The sequence below is a fragment of the Nanorana parkeri genome, unplaced genomic scaffold, assembly GCF_000935625.1.
Source record: "Nanorana parkeri isolate BGI_ZX_2015 unplaced genomic scaffold, ASM93562v1 scaffold342, whole genome shotgun sequence".
Classification (NCBI taxonomy): Eukaryota; Metazoa; Chordata; class Amphibia; order Anura; family Dicroglossidae; genus Nanorana; species Nanorana parkeri.
Window position 1 is genome coordinate 700,510 of NW_017306610.1, and position 24,119 is coordinate 724,628.

The 24,119-nt window shown below is 40.5% G+C and overlaps 1 protein-coding gene across 1 annotated transcript in view; it reads left to right on the forward strand.

Moving 5' to 3' along the window:
• The window catches only part of CUNHXorf57 (chromosome unknown CXorf57 homolog), a 44,892-nt gene extending 38,600 nt beyond the window's left edge, over positions 1-6,292 (forward strand). Inside the window, exons 11-14 of the mRNA XM_018558480.1 lie at positions 533-600; positions 2,225-2,527; positions 3,371-3,520; positions 6,129-6,292. Coding sequence (XP_018413982.1) covers positions 533-600; positions 2,225-2,527; positions 3,371-3,520; positions 6,129-6,265 — 658 coding nt within the window. The 3' untranslated portion in view covers positions 6,266-6,292. The remainder of the gene's footprint in view (positions 1-532; positions 601-2,224; positions 2,528-3,370; positions 3,521-6,128) is intronic.
• Positions 6,293-24,119: the final 17,827 nt, after the last annotated feature.

Below are 24,119 nucleotides of genomic sequence, written 5' to 3' on the forward strand. Positions count from 1 at the left end.
CAAATGAATTCAACGGTAACACTTTGTATTTGTGTAATTTAAAATTATAAATTGTTACACATTCCTTTTAAAAATGGTACAAAATGTTATCTTCCCACCTTCCCAAAGAAAAAGTTGTCTGCCATTGCTAAATTTGTAAAAAAACAAAAAATAGCTGCCTCACTGCTTTTAGTACTTTCTAAGTCTCTCACAGAAAACAAGCACAGGGCCAGTGAATTTAGAGCTCCTCATCTGAAGTCTTATTCACGGCCGTCGACTCAAGATATGCAAAAGGAACTGAATTAGCATGACAATTGGGCAGCAACTACCTAGGGGAGGTTTGTGAAGGCAGTCCGCAGAGCTCAGTTTTTACTCTCTCCACTCATGTGAAAGCTAATCTGTAAATCACATGACATCCCATGTTCGTGTGTGTGTGTATGTATGTATATATATATATGTGTGTGTGTGTGTGTGTGTGTGTGTGTGTGTAATTTATATTAGAGAGAGCTAATTTGTATTGCTTCTCTTTCAGTTCTGTAATTGAATCAGACAGTAGCCATAATGTGCAATTCTCCTCCCATGATGTGGACACCAACATTCAGGAATCCTTGTTTTCCGAAGGTAACTTTTCATCATTTTATTTGTCGTCTTATTGCTGATGCTAACACTGTGAAGAATAGTTACTAAAATAGCAATTTTATAGTGTTGTATTGGGCATTCAATTAGTCTGTAATTGGATGTGCCCCAGTTATCTTACATCATAGACTAGTTTTATCCGTGATAAAGCATTTAACTGTGGCTTTTAAAGGCATTAATTGTCCAATAACTGTGCTTAATGGCTTTTCTCTTTGCAATGAATTTTAGGGAATATAGACCATATCTCTTTACAGTGTGTTGGTTTTCTGTGCCAAGAACCCAACACCAGGTAGCTTTAAAGCAGGACTAAATTACATTGTGTGGAGGTGAGCTGTAGCCATACTGTACAAGTTTGCACAGCATACTTGCACATTCTGGCACACTTACCTCTGTGTGTGCTCTGTCCACTGCCTCTATCTTCCCTGGTATTTCTTCCAGGTCCCATTTACATTACTATTCAATTTGTTTAGACTGTTCTACAGGAGCCTTTGATATTACTTTAAACCCTTACCTAACACAAAATAAAACATTTGAAATCCATACTTATTGCATCATCAAAGAAAGTATCTGACCAGGATCTGCACCAAAACTACTTGATTTTTGTATCAAAAATAAGCGGTGATAGATTCTTGATATAAAGCTAATAAAGAAAAGAAAAAAAGGCTCTGTTGATGTCGAAAGGCTCCATTATATCCTCTTAGGGCTACTCCTAAATTTATTTAGGTATTCTGACAGCAGGAGATTTCTCGATCAATGCTCATGACCGTTGATGAAGGAATCTTTTGTATTTTCTTTGTTCAGCCCGCCAGTTGAACAAAGAAAATATTAGTGTATGGCCAGCTTAAGTCTTGGAGAGCAGCCTTTAGCATTGGAGAATGCGCTTTCTAAAAATCGAGTGTTTTTATCCTTCCAGTATGTGCTTGTTTTACATCTTGAGTTAAATTAAATCATATTATGGTCACTGCTACCCAGATTTTTGTACATTACCAGTTGTATCATCTCAATTATGGAATATGTATAACGTTTAGCTATGGGGAGTTCATTCATAGTTTAGCATAGGTCAATACCTTAGCCTATTCCTAAAACTGCACACCAGGCCTTATACGACAGGGCCTCATCAGAAGTCCTTTAAAGACCATGGGCTAGATAAGGTTTTGATGCCCTGCATTATTTCTAAGTGGATGTTTTTTTTCTTTTTTAAACAGACGTGATTTTAATCTGACCCCTTTGTTACCAATGTTTGAATGTTGGGGGAAATGAGGATAGCACTGTGTTCAGTACTACTTCCCTATTCTCTCCACAGTTTTTAGATTTCAAAAGCCCTCGCTATCATCAGACCTTTTCTTCTGCATTTTTATTATATTCATATGGGGAGCCTATTAAATGGCCAGGACACACACAATGTATTCAACTTGGCAGAAACCACACACAGTTGAAATGTTAATTTTGTATGGCATTGGCAATGACTGTATGTGCTCATCCATTTGTAGATTATGTAATCATCTGATAAGCTCCTGAGTGGTCATGTGTTTACATAATCCCTTTAATACAAGGGCATTTTATATCTGTTGAAATGATGTACGTATATATTTCATTTTTATTTACACAGCAGATGAGACTCGTAGCAGTGTTGCAGGGAGTGAAAAGAGTGACAGAACATGGTCTCCTGGAAGATCCTGGGAAAGTGCTCTCTGGTCTGAGGTCAAACATCACCTTACAGATCACTTATATCATAGCACAGTATTTCCAGAAAGCCTACCTCGAAAGTTTGATTACGGTCGCAGGAAGTTCCTCATGCAGCAGTACAATCTCCACCCAGCTAAACTTGTGAAGTCAATGTGTACCTCAAAGTTGAAACTTCAAGATTTCACTAGTGCCAGTGGGCCTGGCCATTATGAAGTCACCATATTGGGTAAAGTATCTACTGACACTGGCGTAAGGTTTTATTACCAGTATTCAGTCGTTTTCACATTCTCCACAAAGAGTTAAGTCCCCCTCACCGGTCATTGCTCTTACAAAAACGTTATTGTAGAATCACTAGAATGCATCATGTACGCTCCTTTTTAATCAATTTTTAAGTGAACCTTTCCTGAGAGAAATATGGGAGTTGCAATTGCTGGCACCTTCTGAAGATGCTGACCCACTGGCTTCAATATTTTCTGATTTACTGACTTGGAACATATGCAGATCAGGAAAATCAGTAGTCCTTATCTACTTACTTAAAGCCAATGGGCCAGTATGACAGCCAGGCAAATAGCATTTGCAAAATGGGAGTTCTAAAATGGCAGCCTCCGGAGTTTTCTTTACCTCTTTAGCTGTTAAAAGCTTGCAGTAAAAACAGTAATAAATTATCCAATTCAACTAAATATGTTAACCAATTCATAAGGACTACACCAAATCACAGTTTTATTATAACAATGTATGTGAAATGCAAACATGCTTCTTATTTTGAAAGAGATCTGCACATTTTATAAATGCAAACCTTATGTTTTTCTATTTTAAGAGGGGAAGTATTTTGTGACCTACTTATGTGATTCATATAGTGTGAGCTATAAAATGTGTGTATTTCTTTAAACCGAGGGAGTATAATGCTGGCATATCCTTATAGTATATGCAAACCAGTTTTTATAGATATTTGTATGTATGGTTATTGGTGTACTCATTTGTCATATCTGTATCCAATTTCAAAATTGAAAGGGAGCAGAGAATCTCTTCTGTGTAATGATAAATTGCCATCTTTGTTTTGTCTTATCAGGTATAAATCATGATGTAGCAATTGACGTGTCTCTGCCTGTATATAAGAACTTCAGACTGTTTGGCCCAAATTGCTTTCCTAACCATATTCAATGCCTCAGTCCAGACTGGAATGCTGAAACCCAAGATCAACACTGGCTGTCTCTTAAAGGTGAGAAAAGAGACATTTTGAAAAGCACTAAAAAGAAAATGGAGTTTCTCTTTTCACGCCTGTATTGCCATTTGAAAGCAGACATTTGGCTGCTATTGGCAGTTTCTATGGCTTTGAAATCAAGACCCAAATTTGTTCAACTCTTGTTATTTCTGCGTAGTATATTTTTGGAATCCATATTGGATCACACAATGTGCATGTGTCGTTTGATTTAAAGGAGAACTATGAGGTGAGTGAAAATCACCCATCCTCATAGTTCGAGCCGTCGTGTGACAATGAAACTGTCACAAGTCGGCTCAATAGATCGGGAAGTGAGCGAACACATACCGTCGCTCGCTCACTTACTTCTCGATCACCTCACGGCTCCCTGCAGGGATTAACACACCATCTCCCCCACCCCCGCTCCGATCCTCCAGCGCTGACTCTGCTCTAGATAGGCAGAGCCCGCTGTAATGCAGCTGGGTGGATCTCGACAGCAATGTCGGGATCCGTCCCAGCTGCGGCGGTCTCAGTATACCACGAGCTGTAGCTTGCTATCTACTGAGCTTTGGGTCACGGGAGGACGCCAGTATATGTCCTCCCTTGACCCTTAAAAGAACTATGGGGGAAAACACTTACCTCATGGTTCTCTTTTAAGGCAAGGAACCTTTTCATTTTGCAGATTACCTTCCTGCATCAACCACACCACTAGGGCTGAGATATTTCCATACCAAATATGAAATGGCCTTCCACCAGATGACAGATGGTTGAAGTTACCCTTTAAACGGACTGTTTAGTGGTTTTGTACACATTTCTTTCTTGGTTTATCATGGTCAGGGTGGAAAACAATATTTACATTTTTTTATTTGTTTTTAAGTGTTAAAGGAAAACATTTTCTTAACCCTTGCAGTGGGGCTACACCCGCACTGCAACGGTTAAGTGCTCTTTTTTCTCTAGGTTCAAAAATAACAAAGAAATACACACCCGAAGCTCCGAGCCAGCCAACTGTTACAGCGCTCCCTCCAGCCTGTCTCCTACTCCATTGCATCATTGGAATCTTCCTCAGCCTCCCCACTTCTGTACACTGTGTATAGATGTGATGATTTGCAGTACCTTACACTGCTGCAGTGGAGGGGGAGAGAGGCTCTAGGCACTGTTCTAAGAACAAGCCAGCTTAGTGCATTGGGTGAGTATCACTTTTTTTCTTTTTGTTAACCTAGATGGACAAAAAAAACAAAAACGAGCAGTTAACCCTTGCAGTGTGGGGGTAGTCCCGCTGCAAGGGTTAAGAAAAAACATTTCACCGCTTTATATTTGGTATGGTATGTGGCATTGTCTCCAGAAAGCACTCTAGGCTTTCACAGTAAGTATCATAAAGTTGACATTCATAAAATGAATGATGTCTGGGAAGCATAACTTTCTGCCACCCATCCCTAATGCTACAAAACAAATACAGGCACCGCCATTACTTTTGTTGCCAGTCCCACCCCACCAGCGGCTGCTAATTATGAAGTAAACTCTATAATACATAACTGCCACCACCACCTCCTGAAGCTGCTTTCTTTGCTTACTGCCAGCCCTGGGTCTTAGACACAGGGTCCATTAAACTTATAATCTTGCTGCCTGAATCCAGCCATCATTGTCACTCGCTTCTATTGTTGCCCTGTACTGGTTTCCCACCCAAACTAAAGCCCAGCTGAACTTTCAATAGTTTAAACCAGGTAAATGTATTCCAGATACTTCAAAACAAAAGGTGTTGAAAAGTCTTAGACTGTGGCTGCTTTCTAAAGAAAATGAATTGTTTTGATGCATCTGGAATGCACTGGGCTGATTTTTAAGGGGAAAGTTTATTTGGGTTTTAACACATTCCATTCACCCATTCATATCCACTTATCTGTCTCTTCCTTATCAAATCAGGTTTAACAATCTATCATCTCTATCGCCCATACTTCCCACTCTCCCATTCCTTTTCTTCCCTCACCTACCACCTACAGGCCCTCACCCCCCTCTTTAACAGACAATACAAAGGGGGAAAATGGGCTTTTGGGTCCTCAACATCTCTAGGGCACACCTTTTCAATAAATTTTTTATGTCCACCAATCAAATACTAGTTGCAGGCATTAAAAAAGCCTACTCTTAAGGAGCAAACATGCAATGAAAATGTGCCTCAATTATTCTTCACATCCAGATTACAAAGCTTTGATTTTAGACAGTGCTTAAGGCAGCACTGTCTAAAAGAGCCAGTTGGCACCAAATAGTGCTGGGAGCAGTATTCTAATCCAATGCCCACAGACCTTGTTATTTATGTAAACAGTCCTGGGCATTGGATTAACCTAGCATGCATATTAATATTTGTGTAATAGGAAGCTAACCAGACCCCTTTCAAACCCAGGCCAATCATTAGGGAGACAATAGCAGTCAGCTAAAGAAAAGTAAAACCCTGTCAAGCCGGTCAATTATTCCCCCTTGGATGGTTGGCTGTTATTACTCCGTTTGGATTAAAGCGAATCATGCAGCGTTCTCATGCCTATGAGTATCTTTATGAATTTCTTCCCTTAAACACTTTGATAAATGACACCCTTTCTTTGCATTTATCTATTAACTTGAAGTTGTATATGTTTTATTGCAGATGAACTTGTGAAATATGCCTGTGCACAAGACCGACAGCATACTATATGTATCCTGGACATCTGCCACCTAGGGGAAAGAAAAGTGGAAATTTTTCTAAACAGAGTTTACTATCCCATCACAGGGGATTTGCCATGACTGTAACATTTGTACTGCTAAGTTATTGTACTAAATTGTACTAAACTCTGTTTCTTGTATTGTTTACATTTTCTATATGAAGTAATGTATATATTTTTTAACATTATCACTTTGTAATCATGAACCATTACTGTGGTTAGAGACAGCGGTTTAGTTAGTTTAAGCAGAAGCATTAAGTATCTTAACCATCATTTTTATCTGAGTTGGTTGTTAATGATAAATTCTCATGCAGTTATAATTATGGGTATTGATTGGTAATACTTTTTTTATTTTCTGTCTTAGAATTTATTTTTTCATAGTATTAATATTATTGGGGAAATATAGTGTTTTTTTCAGTGACCACAAAGTTTAAGGTAAACACTGCAATAATACCTCAAACAATTTTTTTTTTTTTTTAACTTCACTGTTTTACATGCTTGCTTCCATATTTTGTTACTATATTAAATATAGAGAGTTGTAGATTACACTAGGGGGAGCCCTATGTTTGACTTGTCAGCTAACTCATAGACTTACATTGTGAGAAGGAGCGGTATAGCACAACCACTGTGCAGCAATGCAAAACAGGTAAGAGTACGTAGTATGAGCAAGTGTGGTTGCCATATGTACACATATAAATATAAACTATGCATACAAACAAAGTGCTTTAAATTATTAACACACATTGATAATAGTAGCATAAAGTGTTCATAGTTATAAACCACATTAAAAGCACTGTACATTCCCATTTAATATTTTTTTTTTAATGCTTTAAGATATTTATTTAAAATAACTGCCGTCTAAAGATGGTTTTTCAGAGATTGCACATTCTCTTTTCTCTGATGACCAAAGTCAAAATTAAATTTGCAAGATTTGCTGTTACAGTTAAACCTGTATTTTTAAAGAAAGATTGTGTTTCTATGAATTCGTAAACGTGCGCTTTTCTTATTGTGTGCAAGGGCACCTTTTTAATCTTACTTCATATTTGACATTACATTGTCCTTTTTTTAGCTTAATTTCTGTGTGTTCTTGTTTATTTCCCATGTGGAATGCTATCTTTGGGGGTATTTACTTAATGCCCATTCACTACAAAGTTGTGATGATTTTTGGTTGTGCTTGGGTTTAGACTAAAATGCACTCAACAATTGTTTCTGGATACAGCAGTCAGTATTACAGGAGAATTATGACCTAAGGGCAAATAAACATTCTCCTTATCTTTACTGTATTAGCATTCTTACTTTTTTCTAAAGTCGCAGCACATCACAGATGAAATCTACAAAACCCACAGGAAACGGCCACCTGCAGGCCTGCTCCAAGCTCCTTTCCTCTTAGCTAACAGTGGATCCAGGCCGCCCTCAGCTTTTTAAAAAAAAAAATATATATTCTCCCATTGCTGTGGCAGCACTTCCTCTCATTGTGCACAGCTGTGCTTTGTCAGAGTGTGCATGCTGGCATTTGGGAGAGGGAGGCGGAGTCTCAAGTGAAAAGGCAGTGGCAATAGATAAGTAATGAACTGACTCAGCCTCCCTGCACTTTTTAGTGTTCTTTCACCTCTCTCTTCAGCGATCCCCAGTGATTAGCATGTCAGCGTGACACAGGGCAGAGAGAGAGGGGAAAGAGCCCTCTCTCCATCATTTTCCACATATGGACAAGTCCATATATAGTGAATTATGTCCCTGGGGATCCTTGCTGATCGGATGCTTGCCAGTCTGGAGGGATCCTCAGTGACATAATTCACCATATATGGACTTGCCCATATGTGGTAAATGATGGAGAGAGCCCTCTTTCCCCTCTCTTCAGCGATCCCCAGTGATTAGGATGTCAGCGTGACACAGGACAGGGAGAGAGAGAGGGGAAGGGAAGGCTGGCACAGAGGATGGGGACGTACAGTACACCATATGCCGAGAGGGGAGATTTTGACTGTGTTCTTGTGCCACAAAAAGCAAAGGTAAAAGGTTTTACTTAAAAGACCTTTCATTATAACACATGCACTATTTAAGCTAATCACAATAGCAGAAATGAGATTTGAGAAATGTGTTGGAAGCACTACTCTCAAAAAGCATAAGGCCTGGTTCACACCTGAACGTTTTGTAGCGCGTTCAACGCTCGACGAACGCTCTACAAAACGCTCAAACATCTAAATCCCATTGTATTCAATGGGTCTGGTTCACACCTTGCCGTATTTCCGCCCGTCCGAACGCGATACAAAACGGCCCACGCCCAAAGAAGTACATGTACTTCTTTGGGGCGTTTTGGTCTCGCGTTTCCATTGGGATACAGCCAAGCAGCCCTCGGAAACAGGCGTTTGTTGCGCTTTTTTTTTTTACAGCGAATCGCGCAACAAACGCGCATATTCAATACGCCTAGGTGTGAACCCAGCCTAAAACATATGATACATGTGTACCCTAAAGCAGAACTCAATTTCTTTTTAATCCTCCCAGTTCCTGCCCAGTTTAAAATATATATATTTGCATATAGACATATATATATATATAATTAGGGATGCACCGATGGCGATACCGAGTATTTGCATGAGTACTCGTGCAAATACTCAGATTATCTATCTATCTATACACACACACACACTGAGTGGCCAGATCATTATGACCACTTCATCAGTACTTTGTTGGGCTGCCTCGTGACTCCACGAGATGTTGAAAGGTGCACACTGCACTGTTGCCCTTCTGTTGTCTTGTACCAGTCTTGCCACTCTCTGTTCTGCCCTAACATTGACTAGTCGCTGACGGCCACAATTCGCACATTCAGACCCAGATTTTCGGCTGACAGTCCAGTCTTTAAACACTTTAACAACAGCTGCTCTTGAACATTTAACGAATTCTGCTGTTTTGCTGATACTCGCTCCATGGCTCCGAGCGCCAACAATCATCCCACGTTCAAAGGCTGTTAAATCGCGTTGTTTACCCATATCTTCAGAAAAAAAATCACTTCTACTGTCATGGTAACAACCGGCTCCCTATTTATAATGGTCTGGCCCTCTAGCAACTTCAGCGCAAAATTATACCTAATTTGCCTACAAACGTCAGGTGGTCATAATAATCTGGCCACTCAGTGTATATATTGCACTGCCACAGTGTTGTGAGCCTAGGCTGGTCCGATGACCCACAAATAAGGAGCAACACTTCCACTGGCAGTCATTCAACCCCTTCCTGTGGGTTCAGGCTGTCACAGACTTGCTCCTTATTTGTGGGTCATCACCGGGCCAGCAAGAGGATATCGAATTTAGTTAGAGGGAGAAGGCTGGAGCTGAACTCCATGCAGATATAAAAATACACCAATTTAATGTATTCATTAAAAATGATAAAATATATATTTTTTTAATACAAGTACTGTAAGTACATGAACTTGACTTGGTATCAGCCTAATGTAATCCACTTTGCAGAAGAACTCTGGGAGACTGAAAATGTTTGGGTTAGCTGTACAAAAATGCAAACCCTGGGTTAAACAGATCTAATATATGTATTTGAAATGCGTATTTACATTTTAGAAACATCAAAAGAATCAGAAGTGGAGTTAGTAATAATTCTTATACCTACTAAGAAAAACCTCCATGAATAATTGGAACAGTTCAACCGCAATATTACTATCACTACCAAGTAATAGTATTGTTGCAGTCAAGCCTGTGCAGTTCATATATGGTGTTTTTTGTGTGTTTTGTTAGTGACAACTGTGTGTTTATCTGTTTGACAGGAGTTCAACTTTAACTGTGGCAAATTGCTTTATTCATGATGCATTGTTGTACTTTTTTTCCATTTTGCAACTTTTTATTTAAAAGTGCATGTACAAGGTGGCTTCTGTTTTTTGTTTTCTTTTTTAAATTGTGAGGCCAAAAGGTATTTCTGAGTTAGTGTTTTTTGCTCTGCGTGAAAATCTTTGGGGTCCCATTTACATTTGTGCAATGCAATAATGCACCTGTGTTTTAACCATATGAAAATGATGGGATGCCAACCCACCAAAATTAATTATACCGCACACTATAGTATGCAGTGTACTGCAGCGCACTGCATCGCATTTGCATTGCCTTAGTGTGCTGGGGTGCCGTTGAAAAGTCATGGCAACACTGCATTTAACGTGTTTCTTTGCGTTCCCACAATACAAAACTGTAAATGGGTCCTTACTCTTTTGTGTGCCTCTATAAATGCTGTTTGATATATAGCCTATGTTGATAAAAGATTGTGAAATAAAGTAAGTTTCCCTTCGTTTGAAAGAAGGAAAATGCTGGGCAACATAAAATATTAAAACCCCATTCCAGGCAATAAATGACTCCCCCCAATCTCCCCCCCTTTCTACCCCAAGCTTGTTTTGAGTTCTTGCCCACTGAAGCAAGATATGCACACCCAAATTCCCTGCTCAGGACCCTCACCACTGTCATTTTCGGGTGTGGGGGCGACTAATTCAGCACAGCAGCTGCACTCAAGACCTTCGAGACGCTACCATCTCCTCATGCTGATGTCACCTCACTTGGCTATGCTTATGCCATCTGGCAAACACTGCAGCTATGGTGAAGTCCATTCAACCTGCATTCATTTGAGTTGCCTAATGCACTGCAGACAGATTTCACATACCGTATATACTCGAGTATAAGCCGAGATTTTCAGCCCATTTTTTTGCTGAAAAGTGCCCCCTCGGCTTATACTGGAGTCAGCGTCATTTCTTCTTACTTACCTCGCCGGGCGTCGCGTCACTGCTGCTAAGGTACCTCGGCTTATATTCGGGACGGCTTATACTCGAGTATATATGGTAACTCCTTACATGTGTTGTGAACATGTCTGCTTTTTCCGAAGCCTGTGCTGTTTTTAACTGCTTTTTCTATTACATTTTTTTTATCAATACTCATATTCAAAAGGAGGGTTTGAATCTCTTGGATGTTAGCAAATGTTAGATGGATGTTTGGACCTCCTCAGAGATATCCTTCTGAAACTACTCACACAAGATAACCTTTTTCGGCTCTGGCCGGAAAGCGGCTTTTGGCATCCAATTCCTTGGTGTGTACTTTTGTGCGGGGTTACGCTTATCGTTACGTGTTGCAGAAGTCTCCTTTTGAAAATTTGAGGGAGTTTCCGCTTTTGACTTTGTCTCAAAAAGTGGCCTTTTTAGTGGCTATTACCTCCCTTTGGAGAGTTTCGGAGCTGGCAACCTTGTCATGCAAGTCCCGGTTTTTTGTTTCTTCGTAGAGACAAGTCAGTGCTCAGATCCAGGCCATCTTTTCTTCCTAAGGTCATTTCAGCTTTTCAACTTAATGGAAATGTTGTTTTGACCGAGGCCTACCCATTGGAAGGAGAAGGCTCTCCATTGTCTGTATGTTGTCCGAGTGCTTCGTGTCTATTTGGATGCTACTGTATCTTTTCATTAAATGGATTCTCTGTTCGTGGTCACGGATGGTTCCCGGAAGGGCCAGGCTGCATCTTTTGCTACCATCTCGCATTGGATTTGTAACATGCTTGTTCAGGCCTAAGCTATTAGGGGGTGATAACCTCCTTTTCCCGTTGCGCCTCATTCTACCAGGGTTGTCGGGGTGTCCTGGGCCTTTCGTCATAGTGCCTCAGTTTCCCAGGTTTGTTAGGCAGCCACTTTGTCTTCTGTTCATGCCTTTTCCAAGTTCTACAAGGTTGATCTTTTGGCCTCCTGCGGACGTAAGTTTCGAACACAAGGTTTTGCAAGTGGCACTTCAGACGAGATAACTTTTTCTGTGGGCGATAGTTTTCTTCCCATCCCTCATTTTGCACTGCTTTGTGACATTCCTGTGGTCCCAGATCTTCCATCTTCTTCATTGTGTCCTTCAACGAACGGAAAAGAAAATAGGATTTTTGTACTCCCCGTAAAATCCTTTTTTCTGCATGCATTGAAGGACATAGCACCTGCCCTCTGTATATGTGGGAGTGTTGTCCTTACTGCTTGTTACTTACTGGGACCTTAGTTGGGGGGTTGGCCAGCAGCAGAGGCTTACCCTGGGCTGGTTTTTGTCTATTGTTTTGTACCTAGCGTCCTTCCCCCGCGGGTGGCGCTATAACCCTGTGGTTCCAGATCTTCGATCGCCGCTGTGTCCTTCAATGAACGCAGAGTGAAGGATTTTACTGCGAGTTCAAAAATCCTATTTTTGCAATGCTTTTGTCCTGCACCAAAACTACTTAAACAAGTTTCCCCTCCACTATTTGCATGTGGTTCAGGCAGGCTGTACAATATCCCTGCTTCAGTTTCTATTAACAAGTCTGATTCCCTTTTTGATTCCTGAGGGCCACCACATGGGGAAGCTGGCTTCCCGTTCCACTATCACTAGTTGGATGTGTCGAACTCACACAAAGGTCTATGAACTGAAGGTTAAAGCTCACCTCATTCTGGTTAAGGCTCACTCTACAAGAAGCGTTAGTGCTTCTTGGCCTTTTTTTTTTTACCCTCTTTTGGACTGTTTTTCATTAGTCCCAGAAATAACTCCCTATGTCCTCTGAGGTAAAATCAAGAAAACAGGTTTTTTTTATATTATCTTGTCTGCAAAAATGTGTTTCTTGGGAGTACATCGCAAGTCAGTAGACCCTCCCCTGTGGTTTCTATGATCCGCTCTTGTACTGTATGCCACAAAACGTGTGCAGGCTGGAATGGAAGGGGTTATACAGAGCTGTCCTGGAAGCTTTAATATGCCAGTGTCCAGTCACCTGAAGGCAGCTGCATTGGTTCCAGAATTAAATCCCTGATTTTAAAACAAAGTGCACTTACCCTTTTTGTTCATTTGGGCTAAAATAACTGACCCCACCCTCCTCCTTCACAGATGAGTAGTTAGTGAGATCCAATGGCCAAGGTCTCTGTTGTTTACATCCAATGCTGCATTCTGCCTGAATTTGCACTTATTCCTTAAAGTTGGGAGCGGATGGGTTAAATGGTCCTATTGGCTTCCTCCAGGGACTCCAGCTGCAAGCTTTCTACATTTAAAATCCAACTTTCATTGCTGGCGCTTAGCTTCTTTAAAATTGCAGAAGATGCACCAGAAGGGATAAGGTTCTCTTTTGTAACATTGCAATGGGTGCGGAAGGGGATAGGATGGGTACATTTCAGCTTGATGATTTTACTCCTGGCATTCCTAAGATGTATTAGAAGCTTGCAGAAGGTTTCACTTTACAATGTCTTCTTATGACTTGGATTTCAGTTTGGAGTGGACTACATTTTTGTGTTTTAGATTTATAGTTTTATAGACTTTGCTCACACAATTTATATTTGAACAGTGGGAGTTCATCCTTTGGCATCTATATACCAGACATAAATAATAAGCACCCCCCCCCCACACCTAGCTGGGTGATAGCCAGTGCTAAATATCACACATGGTTAGACAAGGAACTATCACTGCATATCCCACCTATGGTATGTCACTGTGTTATCTGATCTCATTGGTGTATATTATAATTTTAGATTTAACAAGCTGTCATTTATTTTAAAACAAGAAACAAGTACCCAAGATCCTTGAAAGAGGATAAACCTGATAAATTATTATAGCTGAAATCCCTCCCTGGCTGCCCGTTACCGAAAACACTGATAAGCTATTGGTATTGCTAGTGGCCACTCTGTCCTGGGTAGCCTTTGATTTTTACCCTCCACTGTAAAAGTGCATTCTGTAAGTGACAGACAGTAGCTAAGTAAAATAAATAAATAAATGGCTTCACAGAATCTGGAGCAGTTTTAGGGAACTAATTATATGTATTAAAACCACCTTGGTAAAAGCTGCAGATTGTATAAGCATATCAACAAACAGCAGGTATCAGTGTTTAATATTGATGTACGAGACAGTGAAGCTGTATGGTCAGGAAGAGATTTAGACATGGATTTTCTTGTTGGCTTCCTACAGCTTTTGTTGTAATGATTAACTACAGGATACATTTTTGTGTATTATAGGACTTGTTATTCCAGGTATTTGCAAGAATCCATAATCACTATAACACAGCCAGGAGCCTGCTTGCTTGCCTTATTTATCTGAGAGCAAAATCTCAATTTTTATTTCAAATCATATTTCACAGTTAAAGCACATTCATTAAATAACTTCTATGTTGCGCTCAGCTGAAACAATAGAAAAAGTGTATCAACTGTTCTGGCTCATCTCTGCATCCATTCAGTGTTAATAAATTAATTAAAACAACAAACATAAACCATATTGGTAAGTGAGCCAAATATACATACTTATTTTATAGCCACCGTGGAATCTATATAGTTTAACTGACTTCCAGATTTCAAATATAAAATTCCCTCTGTTAGATCAAAATGTTCACATTTCCCACACTTGAGATTAGGGGAACAACAAAACAGTCAATCGAAACAAATGAACGGCAATATTCAGATCCACAGGTGATTTTCTGATCCTTCTGTTTCTACAATCCTTATTGTGCTCTAGGGTGCACTCGCCAGATATTTAGTAGACTCTTCGTTCATAATACAATATAGATCATAAGCAGCTTCCTCAGGCTTGTTCCTCTGATCTGTTAGTGTATGGGGGGCTACCGCAGGATCCAACTCCCCTACTACCGATCTTATATCTGATATCCAGCCTTTATATATGTGGTTTCCATTCACAAGACATGGGAAAAAGGAAAGGGGGGCTTCCAGTGTGCAGTAGATTACAAATTGTTTTATTCATATAAAAGTTGCACTTACAGACAATCCATATTAAAATCACTTCACAATCCTCTGAGTATGAGAAACATCAATAGACTCCTCCTCCCTGACATGTTTCATCATGTGACTTCTTCAAAGGGCTGTGTGTGTGGGGCAATGCTGTAACGTCCTCTATATGAGATTCACAGATAGTTCATTAAAATAGGACAATGCATAAGCTTTGTGCGCCTAGTTCATTAACAATACCTCTACCCACAGCCAGAGGCAGCGCCACCACAAGGCAGCACAAGCAGCTGCCTGCTGAGGGTGCGCACACGGGGGGTAGGAAAAACACCGCCTCACACACATAGAAGCAACTCTGTGGATGGGGCTCTAAACTTCGGCTTCTATAGTCTGACCCTGCCCCCAGTTCCCTTTGCTGTGTCTGCTCCTCCTCCGGAGCCGACAGGGAGCCCGCACCGTGCCTGGAGCTGTCACCCATCATTATATTTGCATATCAAGAAGCCGTGACTCATTCATATGTAAATATCGTGACTAAGTGATATGGCATATAATGAAGTACCACCCACCAGTGCTGTTAAGGAAGAAAAAGGCCATGTGATCAGCCTAAAAACTGCAGGGAAAAGGTATGTTTAAGTGTATGTACATACTGTATATTGGTATTTCAAAAAAATAGTGGTGGAGGGGTATATACCTTCATTATATTGCTGGTCAGTGAGAATACCTCTGTTACATTGGCGGTCAGTGAGAATACCTCTGTTACATTGGCGATCAGTGATAATACCTCCTTTACATTGGCGGTCAGTGAGAATACCTCCTTTTACATTGGACATCAGTGAGAATACCTCCTTTACATTGGAGGTCAGTGTGAATACCTCTGTTACATTACTAGTCTGTGTGAATGCCTTTGTTACATTGCTGGTCAGTGTAAGGCCTCCTAACATATTACGCAGAATTTTTGCCACGATCAACCTTTCAGCAGCCACAATGGATATCCCAGGGCTCATCAGGACACATGATGAATATGTATATATATTATAAAATGTGTATTTTGTTGCTGTAATTGGTCGATTCTACAATAGACGAATTCGCAAGCAAAAAAACATGAAAAGTGAATATGACTAGCAGCCAGAGAAATTATAGAGTGAAGCCGGAAGTGATGTAATACACATAACATCCGGGTCCAGTGATTAGAGGATCAATCGAAGGGGACAGCGGGGCAGGCACCCTCGGTAGCACCGTACAAGCGAGCAGGTGGCTGTATAACCACCGGATTGCTTGTATATGAAACGTCCATTGCCGGCTGTTTTTAAATGGCTGCAGCAGTCATGATCTTGGTAAAACTGCTTCAGGATGCTGCCTTTTATCAACCTTAGGTGTTCCTGAAGCCGTTAAACATCAGTTTAAGGTAACTTGTTATGTGATGTTATGCTTTCTTTAGTGAAGATATATGGGGGGGGGGTCCTTGTATTGGGGTGCTCCATGGTAATGGACTTGGGGTGTCGATGCCTGTGACTTTATAGTCACAGGCATCGACTTCAGTAGATAATGGTCATTCTTTTCCCAAATGTTCTTTTCAGTGTGAGCTGTAACATGGACATCTTAGTTATGCTTTCTGAAGTGGTGGACTTTGGGGTGTTTTTGTATAGGGGTGCTCTCCAGTAAACTATTTGGGGTGTCATTGCTTGTGGCTTCACATATAGGGTGCTAGTAGCTGATGGGTCTTTGTTTTTTCTTAATGGTTCTGGATAATTGGTTTGACTTGTAACATGGATATCATAGATCTCCTATTAGTATTGGACTGCTGCTTTATGGGATGTCTATGGAGGGCTAGCGCTACCATAAGTCTGCATATGCAGCCTCCTGAGGGCGTCTGTGGGGGCGCAAAAATGCACCTTCACCTACGTAACAGCTGTGACAGCCTATGGCCCATAGTGGACTCTCCAAGCAACATTTGGAGAATGGTCTCCTGAAAGGGCAATCAGGCATAACAGATAGCAGAGCCCAGGCTGTTCAAATAGAACTGAGGGCTTCTCTCTAACTAAAACTAAAAACAGAGGGGTGGACTACAAATTTACACAGTTACAGAGTTAGGGTTGAATAAAGACACAAGTCCATTCAGTTCAATCGATGCCTGTGACTTTATAGTCACAGGCATCGACTTCAGTAGATAATGGTCATTCTTTTCCCAAATGTTCTTTTCAGTGTGAGCTGTAACATGGACATCTTAGTTATGCTTTCTGAAGTGGTGGACTTTGGGGTGTTTTTGTATAGGGGTGCTCTCCAGTAAACTATTTGGGGTGTCATTGCTTGTGGCTTCACATATAGGGTGCTAGTAGCTGATGGGTCTTTGTTTTTTCTTAATGGTTCTGGATAATTGGTTTGACTTGTAACATGGATATCATAGATCTCCTATTAGTATTGGACTGCTGCTTTATGGGATGTCTATGGAGGGCTAGCGCTACCATAAGTCTGCATATGCAGCCTCCTGAGGGCGTCTGTGGGGGCGCAAAAATGCACCTTCACCTACGTAACAGCTGTGACAGCCTATGGCCCATAGTGGACTCTCCAAGCAACATTTGGAGAATGGTCTCCTGAAAGGGCAATCAGGCATAACAGATAGCAGAGCCCAGGCTGTTCAAATAGAACTGAGGGCTTCTCTCTAACTAAAACTAAAAACAGAGGGGTGGACTACAAATTTACACAGTTACAGAGTTAGGGTTGAATAAAGACACAAGTCCATTCAGTTCAACGTGTGTGTGTGACACGCTATATGGGTCGCTAAATCATCGAAACATTTTTTAAATATGTCTATACTCTTAGCTGATACCACTACCTGAGGAAGGAGGTTTTACTGTTTGGACAGAAAGAATCCTCTTCACAGTTTGAGAATAGACTTTGGTGGTGGCCTCTTGTTTTCTTTAGGGACCTTAGCGTAAACAGTTTATTACTGATTCTGCCATCATCAATAAACAATTTGTACATTGCAATCATATCCCTTCCTAACTGCATTTTCTCCAGAGTGGATATATACAATTTTCTCTCCCGTTCATTGAAGGACACAGGCAACAGATCGTAGATCCTGAATGGTAGGGTAATATCGCCACCTGCAGACGGCCTACTACGTCCTCTGCGGTTCCGAGACGGTTCTCGGTTCACTATCCTTTTGGGGAGGATTTTGTGTCTAAGTGGTCTTCGCCACCGGTGGTGGACCCGCCGGTCTCTCATTTAAACGAGGCCACGATTATCCCGGTGGAGGATTCTCCGTTCTTTAAGGATCCTTCCGATAGGAAGGCTGAGGCGCTTTTGCGGTCCCTGTAATATTACCCTACCATTCAGGATCTACGATCTGTTGCCTGTGTCCTTCAATGAACGGAGAGAAAAGTATTTTACGGTGAGTACAAAATCGTATTTTTACAATTTTTCCTCATAGTTTAGGTTCTCCAGCTCATTTTTTTTTTTATTTCTTCACCCTTCTCTGGCCTTAAGGACATGTTTCCTGTTGATCGATGACCACAACCTGACACGTCAAGATGAGGTGGAACCAGTGCTTTGTAAAGTGGCAGAATTATGGATTTGTCTCTAGAGTAAATACCCTTTTTATGCATGCTAGTAGTCGCTGGCTTTGTTAGCCACAACCTGGCATTGCATACTATTGCTGTCTATAGGACCCCCAGATCTTTTTCTATCACCTATTTTTGCAAAGGAGCTCCTAAATAAATAGCTTTACATTTCTTAATACTGAAAATGAACTATTAATACTAACCTTGAGATTTTTAATAAACAGATTGAACAGCATTGGCACTAAGACAGAACCCTGTAGCATGGCACACACAACCCTAGACCATCTAGAAAATGAGACATTTATCGATTTTCTCTGTAACTGTTCCTGTAACCAGTTTTATATCCATGTACAGTACATACCATTTTGTTAATGACCATAGTTTGTAAATTAAGTGTCCATGGGGTACTGTATCGAATGCTTTAGCAAAATCCAGTAGACCATGTCCACTGGCCTTCCTTCATTTAAATTCACTTTCTCATAGAGCATTCAATTAAAGCTAAATGCAGGAAGAGTCATATCCTACAGCTCTGCAGCTACAACCCTCATGTGCATTTAGTACATTAAGGGGCATATTTATTTTCCTATTACATTTGCTAGTCTAGGTGAACTGAATGTGCAGCAAGAAGATACCAGTTGAATGGCTTACTGCTATGTCTCTAACTGGTCCCTGCGCAAGTGCAAAATCGTCTCCCCAGGCAAAAAGATGCAGAAAAGGACTCTGTGTAGAAGCAGGGGTCTCTCTGTAGCAGTCCAACACACCCCTACTGAGTAACACCTAGAGCTGTGCAGGGAACATGTTAGACCAGAAAAATAGGTGTCTCTGTTACACACCTAATTTTTTGAAGATGTTTCAAAACTCATCCTTAGCCACAACTAATATGTACAGACTTGTTCTATGTCAGAGGCTCAGAAGCCAGTGGAGGTAGAAAGGTATGACAGCTGCATCTTTAAAAACGTGTCCACAATGGAAAATCCCCATATTTGTACCCTGACAGTTTCCAAAGCCAGTCTGCAGGGTCCCTCAGTAGGATTACTGAACACAAAGTCAGCTGTGTGCAGGAAAATGTCTTTCTCCAAAATAATAGCTTTGCAGCAATAATGACAAGGCCTGGTACTGAAGAATTTAACACTCTGCTACATAAACAATTTCTTCAAATAAAAATATCCATTACCTCTTAAGCTGGTCATAGAGCATCCAGAGAATTCTGGACCATTCTTGCTGTTAGAGGAAATTCAGGCCGTGATTGGCCATGTCAGCACCACCTGGCTTGACAAAAGTCGATCTATAAATCGAATGCCCTGGATGAAAACTCTCAGACGACAGAGACTGCATCCTGTCAGAGGCAGTCATTGTTCAGTTATTTAATCATAGGGTCTGTGGCTCTCTAAATACAAAAGCCGACACTGGAGATGGCTGGCATTGGAGTGATAGTTGGCTTTGCAAAAAGGTTGAAAGGAATTTTGCTAAAAGATCCTAAAGCATTATAATCATTTAGGATTTTCATGGACCTATGTAACCTCTGTAGTGTGTTAAATTCACTTGCATTTATTACATTCTTTTCAATCAGCTGCAGGGCAGAATCAGCAATTTCTGGTCAAGCAGCAATCAAGAATTGCCTATGTTGAAGAGCACTAGAGGGAACCTGGCATGAGTGAAATATTTGCACTGGGCCTCTTAAAGTCCTTCAAAAAATTATCTGGATTCTGTATAAAGGTTTTCTGGCATTTGATTTAAATGCAAGATCTGAATATGTTTGGAGTGTACATTCACTGCCCAGTTATTTCAAGTATACCTGGTTGTGAAATAGCTATACTGACCTTAAAACGTATGTCATTATAAAATAAAAATAAATCATATTAGTACATTTATGGAATATATACACATTTCCTCTTTTTTTTATCCCTTTCAACATGCTACAAGTACAGATAAATATATTTTCCCAAAGCTATAGTGTGCTACTACCTTCTTTTTTCACATGATAAAACAGCTCTGCATTCTTAAGTGTGTAGTGTTGGCCCTGTCTGCTTCTTTTATGATGGATTTCAAAGAACACGGACCTCTCCTCATCTCCATAACCCCTCCTTGTGCACAGGCAGAGAGCACAGGAAGTTATCAGTTCACAAGATTTCTGCACTTATCGAACAGATATGACAAAACACTTTCAATGATAGATTTAACAAATCAAAAATAAGCAAATAATAGCAGTTCATTGTTGGGGTTCACATATACTTTAATGTCCAGCTCCAGCCAAAATGTCTTTATTGGACAGAATAGGAAAGGGCTAGACCCCTTTGCATTATTTACAGATACACAAGTATATACAGGCAGAGAATACAAAATACATTTGCAAACAGGGCCAACAGGTTCTAACCTCAACACAAGAAACAGAAGAAAAAAAAGCTCTCCCGCAAATAAATACCCAAAAGTAATCAAACTGTTTACGCATTCAAAGAGGATAAACACGCCCCCATGCATTAATTTGAAAGGCATTTAAAATCAAGGTATTAGACACTCCCCATCTAAAAATGGCCACCCTCAATAAGGAAATATGTCAATGTTCCCTACCTGGATGTGAATATCTCCCAACTTTCTGAGATGAGAAAGAATCCCACCTTTCAGCACAATGGGGGGAATTTATTAGAACTGGAGCAGATTTGCACTGCAGCCAATCAGCTTCTCTTTCTCATTGTTAAATCTTACCTGATCAAACTGAAGAAAGATGCGGATTGGTTGCCATGGGTAACTGCTCTAGATTCTGTTTGCTCCAGTTTTGATGAATTCCCCCCCCCCTATGTATTTAGGCATTGGACACACACCTGCCATGCCTCCAGTTATGTGGACCATTAAGAATTTATATGCCAAAAATAATTGGTTTTATATCCCCAAATTGTTTTTATTTCACCTCTACTTTTCCTGTATACTGGTTTTTCAAAACCGCAAACAAGATAATAAGAGATAAGATAAAGGTAAGATAAAACTTTTGGAAGTTAAATAAAACCTTTTCATAGCTATCTGTACATCAGACCAACAAGAGGGACAACTAAGGAGGAGAGAGATACAGGGATTTGGTTTAAAATAAAGCATAGTCCTTCCAAATTAGTGACAGTTGGAAGGTATGGATGTGGACCAAGATCCATATCAAAAGATTTGTTTTCTAGCACATTGTTATATGGTCTTGCACAGGTCCAAAATATTAGCACGCAGGACACTTTTTCCTCGCCTGCTGTTTAGATCTGTAGCAATGATAAATCCCCCCCTCAAAATTTCTGTGTAAGTTCTGGGCTGAGTTGGATCTTGCACAGGGGGCTAAGGACCCCACCCCTGCCCATACATGACTGGGCACTGCACTGAGGGAGGAAGGGGAGAGATCACCATGTTCTTCTGTAGCAGTTTTTCCAGTGTTCCAGAGGGCAAATAGAAACATGCAGAAGGTATGTACAAACTGCAGAGTAGTCCTGCAGCAAAACACGTATGTTGCCATGAATATATCGTTCCCAACTGTCCCTCAAATAAAGAGTCTTTCCCTCATTTGGAACAAAGCCCATCTGCCCCTCTTTCCTTCTCAGTTGTCCTTCATTTTGGTCTAATGTATTGAACTACCTTTTTTTTTGTGTTATACTACACAGAAAAAAGAAAAGCATTGGGGGAACCTTGTTGGTTTAAACAATAATTTTTTGCATATTATTATTTTTTGGGGGGCTCCATAATTGGGATGTGGCAGGAGTGAGTCCATTACCTACATACATTGTGCAAGAATGTGTCCTTTTTTCTTATTTCACAAAGTCGTGAGGTATGTGAATAAGCGAAGTACAGATTACTTTAAAAGCCATCTCAAAAAGAACTTTACTCTAAACAAAAACCTTCTCTTTCTGTTTCAATAGAAGAGATGTTCAGATCTCTATAATTAATCTAAAAAACAATCTGTCCCAATTTCTGGCCATGACAAAGCTATTAATATGCACATTAACTTATCTAATAAACCAAACAGAAAAATGTGTTATTTGTTTCCACCCTGCTTGAGGGAGTTAGGTTGTTTACACCACCATGGTGTGGTCACACGGCCCCCAACATTTTCAGATCCTCTACATGTTAGTTAGAGGTATAGATACTCCATTAATCTTATTTGTTTCTAAAACTGCATTGAGATAATTTTATGTGTTCACAGTTTAGCGTAATAAAATAAATAAATGTTGAGATGACTACTTTATGAGCTGTTACCATTACATTACAGTTTACTAAATGAAAAAGAAATAGTTGATTCCATAGTCTTGAATACAGATGTACTGTTTGCATGGACACCAATGTATGCACCTGTCAGTGAACAGACACTGTCTTCTGAAAAGGCTCCTATTTACATTGAAGTCAGCTTGGCTGGTTGTACTGGTCAAGGGTTTATTTGATAAGGCAGGTGGAATGGAGAATGTCACCTCCCAGGTTTATGTTGCTTCAAGCGGTATCAGTTACCTGCACAGCAGTGAAACTCCAGCCTGCAGTAGAGGAATATTATACCAGGAGGAGTGTGCGTGTGACCACTCAATGCTAATTATTCTATGAAATCTCTTCGCACACCTTTGTTTTAAAGTTTCACAGATGAAGATATGACTGGGAAGACTGAATCTACCCTCCACTGGCTGCTGATCGCAGGAATTTTATTAAAGGGGAAAGGCGGAGGCACTGTGGAATCCAATGCCTATGTGAATTTATCCTATTTTAATCCCCAGCAGAACTCCACTGTAATACTGTACTGCGAGTGCGGCCTATATGGACTCAACTCACGTATAGCTGGTGCCCAAGGAACTGTAGGCATCCCTATTTCACCGAACTTACAAGCCTGTGATCCCAGCACCAAATTCTCTACCAAGATAAAGCCCTGGGTCGCCCTCATTGAAAGGGGAAATTGCACATTTTCAGAAAAGATACTCTTAGCTGCCAGTAACGGTGCAGACGCAGTGGTGATCTATAATGCACCCTCCAGCACTGGCAATCAGACCATTCCCATGGTGCACTATGGTAAGTGCTAATTAACTCTTTGAAGGATACTATTTGTCTGTCTGACTCTGAGATGTTGCTACTAGTTTGTGTCTGCATTAATGATACGCTGCACTAAAGCCTGTCGCCTTGCTATTGTTTTCAGTGAACTCTCTAAAACAAATTCTTTGCAGTTGTGACAGGCAGCTCTGTGACCTGGAATTGCTGCTCGGTTTTTGCATGAGGCGGTCGGTTTTGTAGATGCAAATGAACTCACTCGCTGGCACATGCTTATTAAAAACATTTAATTTCAGAGGAGGAAGATGCACGGCGTTAATGGCTTTTACGATATAAAAGTGTAGCATTTTATTTTATTTTGAAGTCTATTAACCCTGCCATTGTTAGTGTCAGGAGTGCGACCTTGCTGTAACATATTTCTTTAGTGACTAGTGACAGTTTATCTGTCTGGCTGTATGTCTATCTCTTTATTGCTCTCTCTCTAAAAGCCTAAAATAATACAAAGGCATAATGCAGTCCAGTTAAAGGAGCTTATAAGCATCCTATAGTTATGCAGATTAGGCATGAGGTACCAAAAAGTGAACATAAAGAGCAGCATACATATTGCAATAGAAAGCCTGGTCATATCAGTCCCTGCTGCAACCAAAAGTCTATTTTGTGGAGGCCAGGGTTGGTTCTGTACCTCCCACCTCCATCACTTTATTGTCCTACACAAT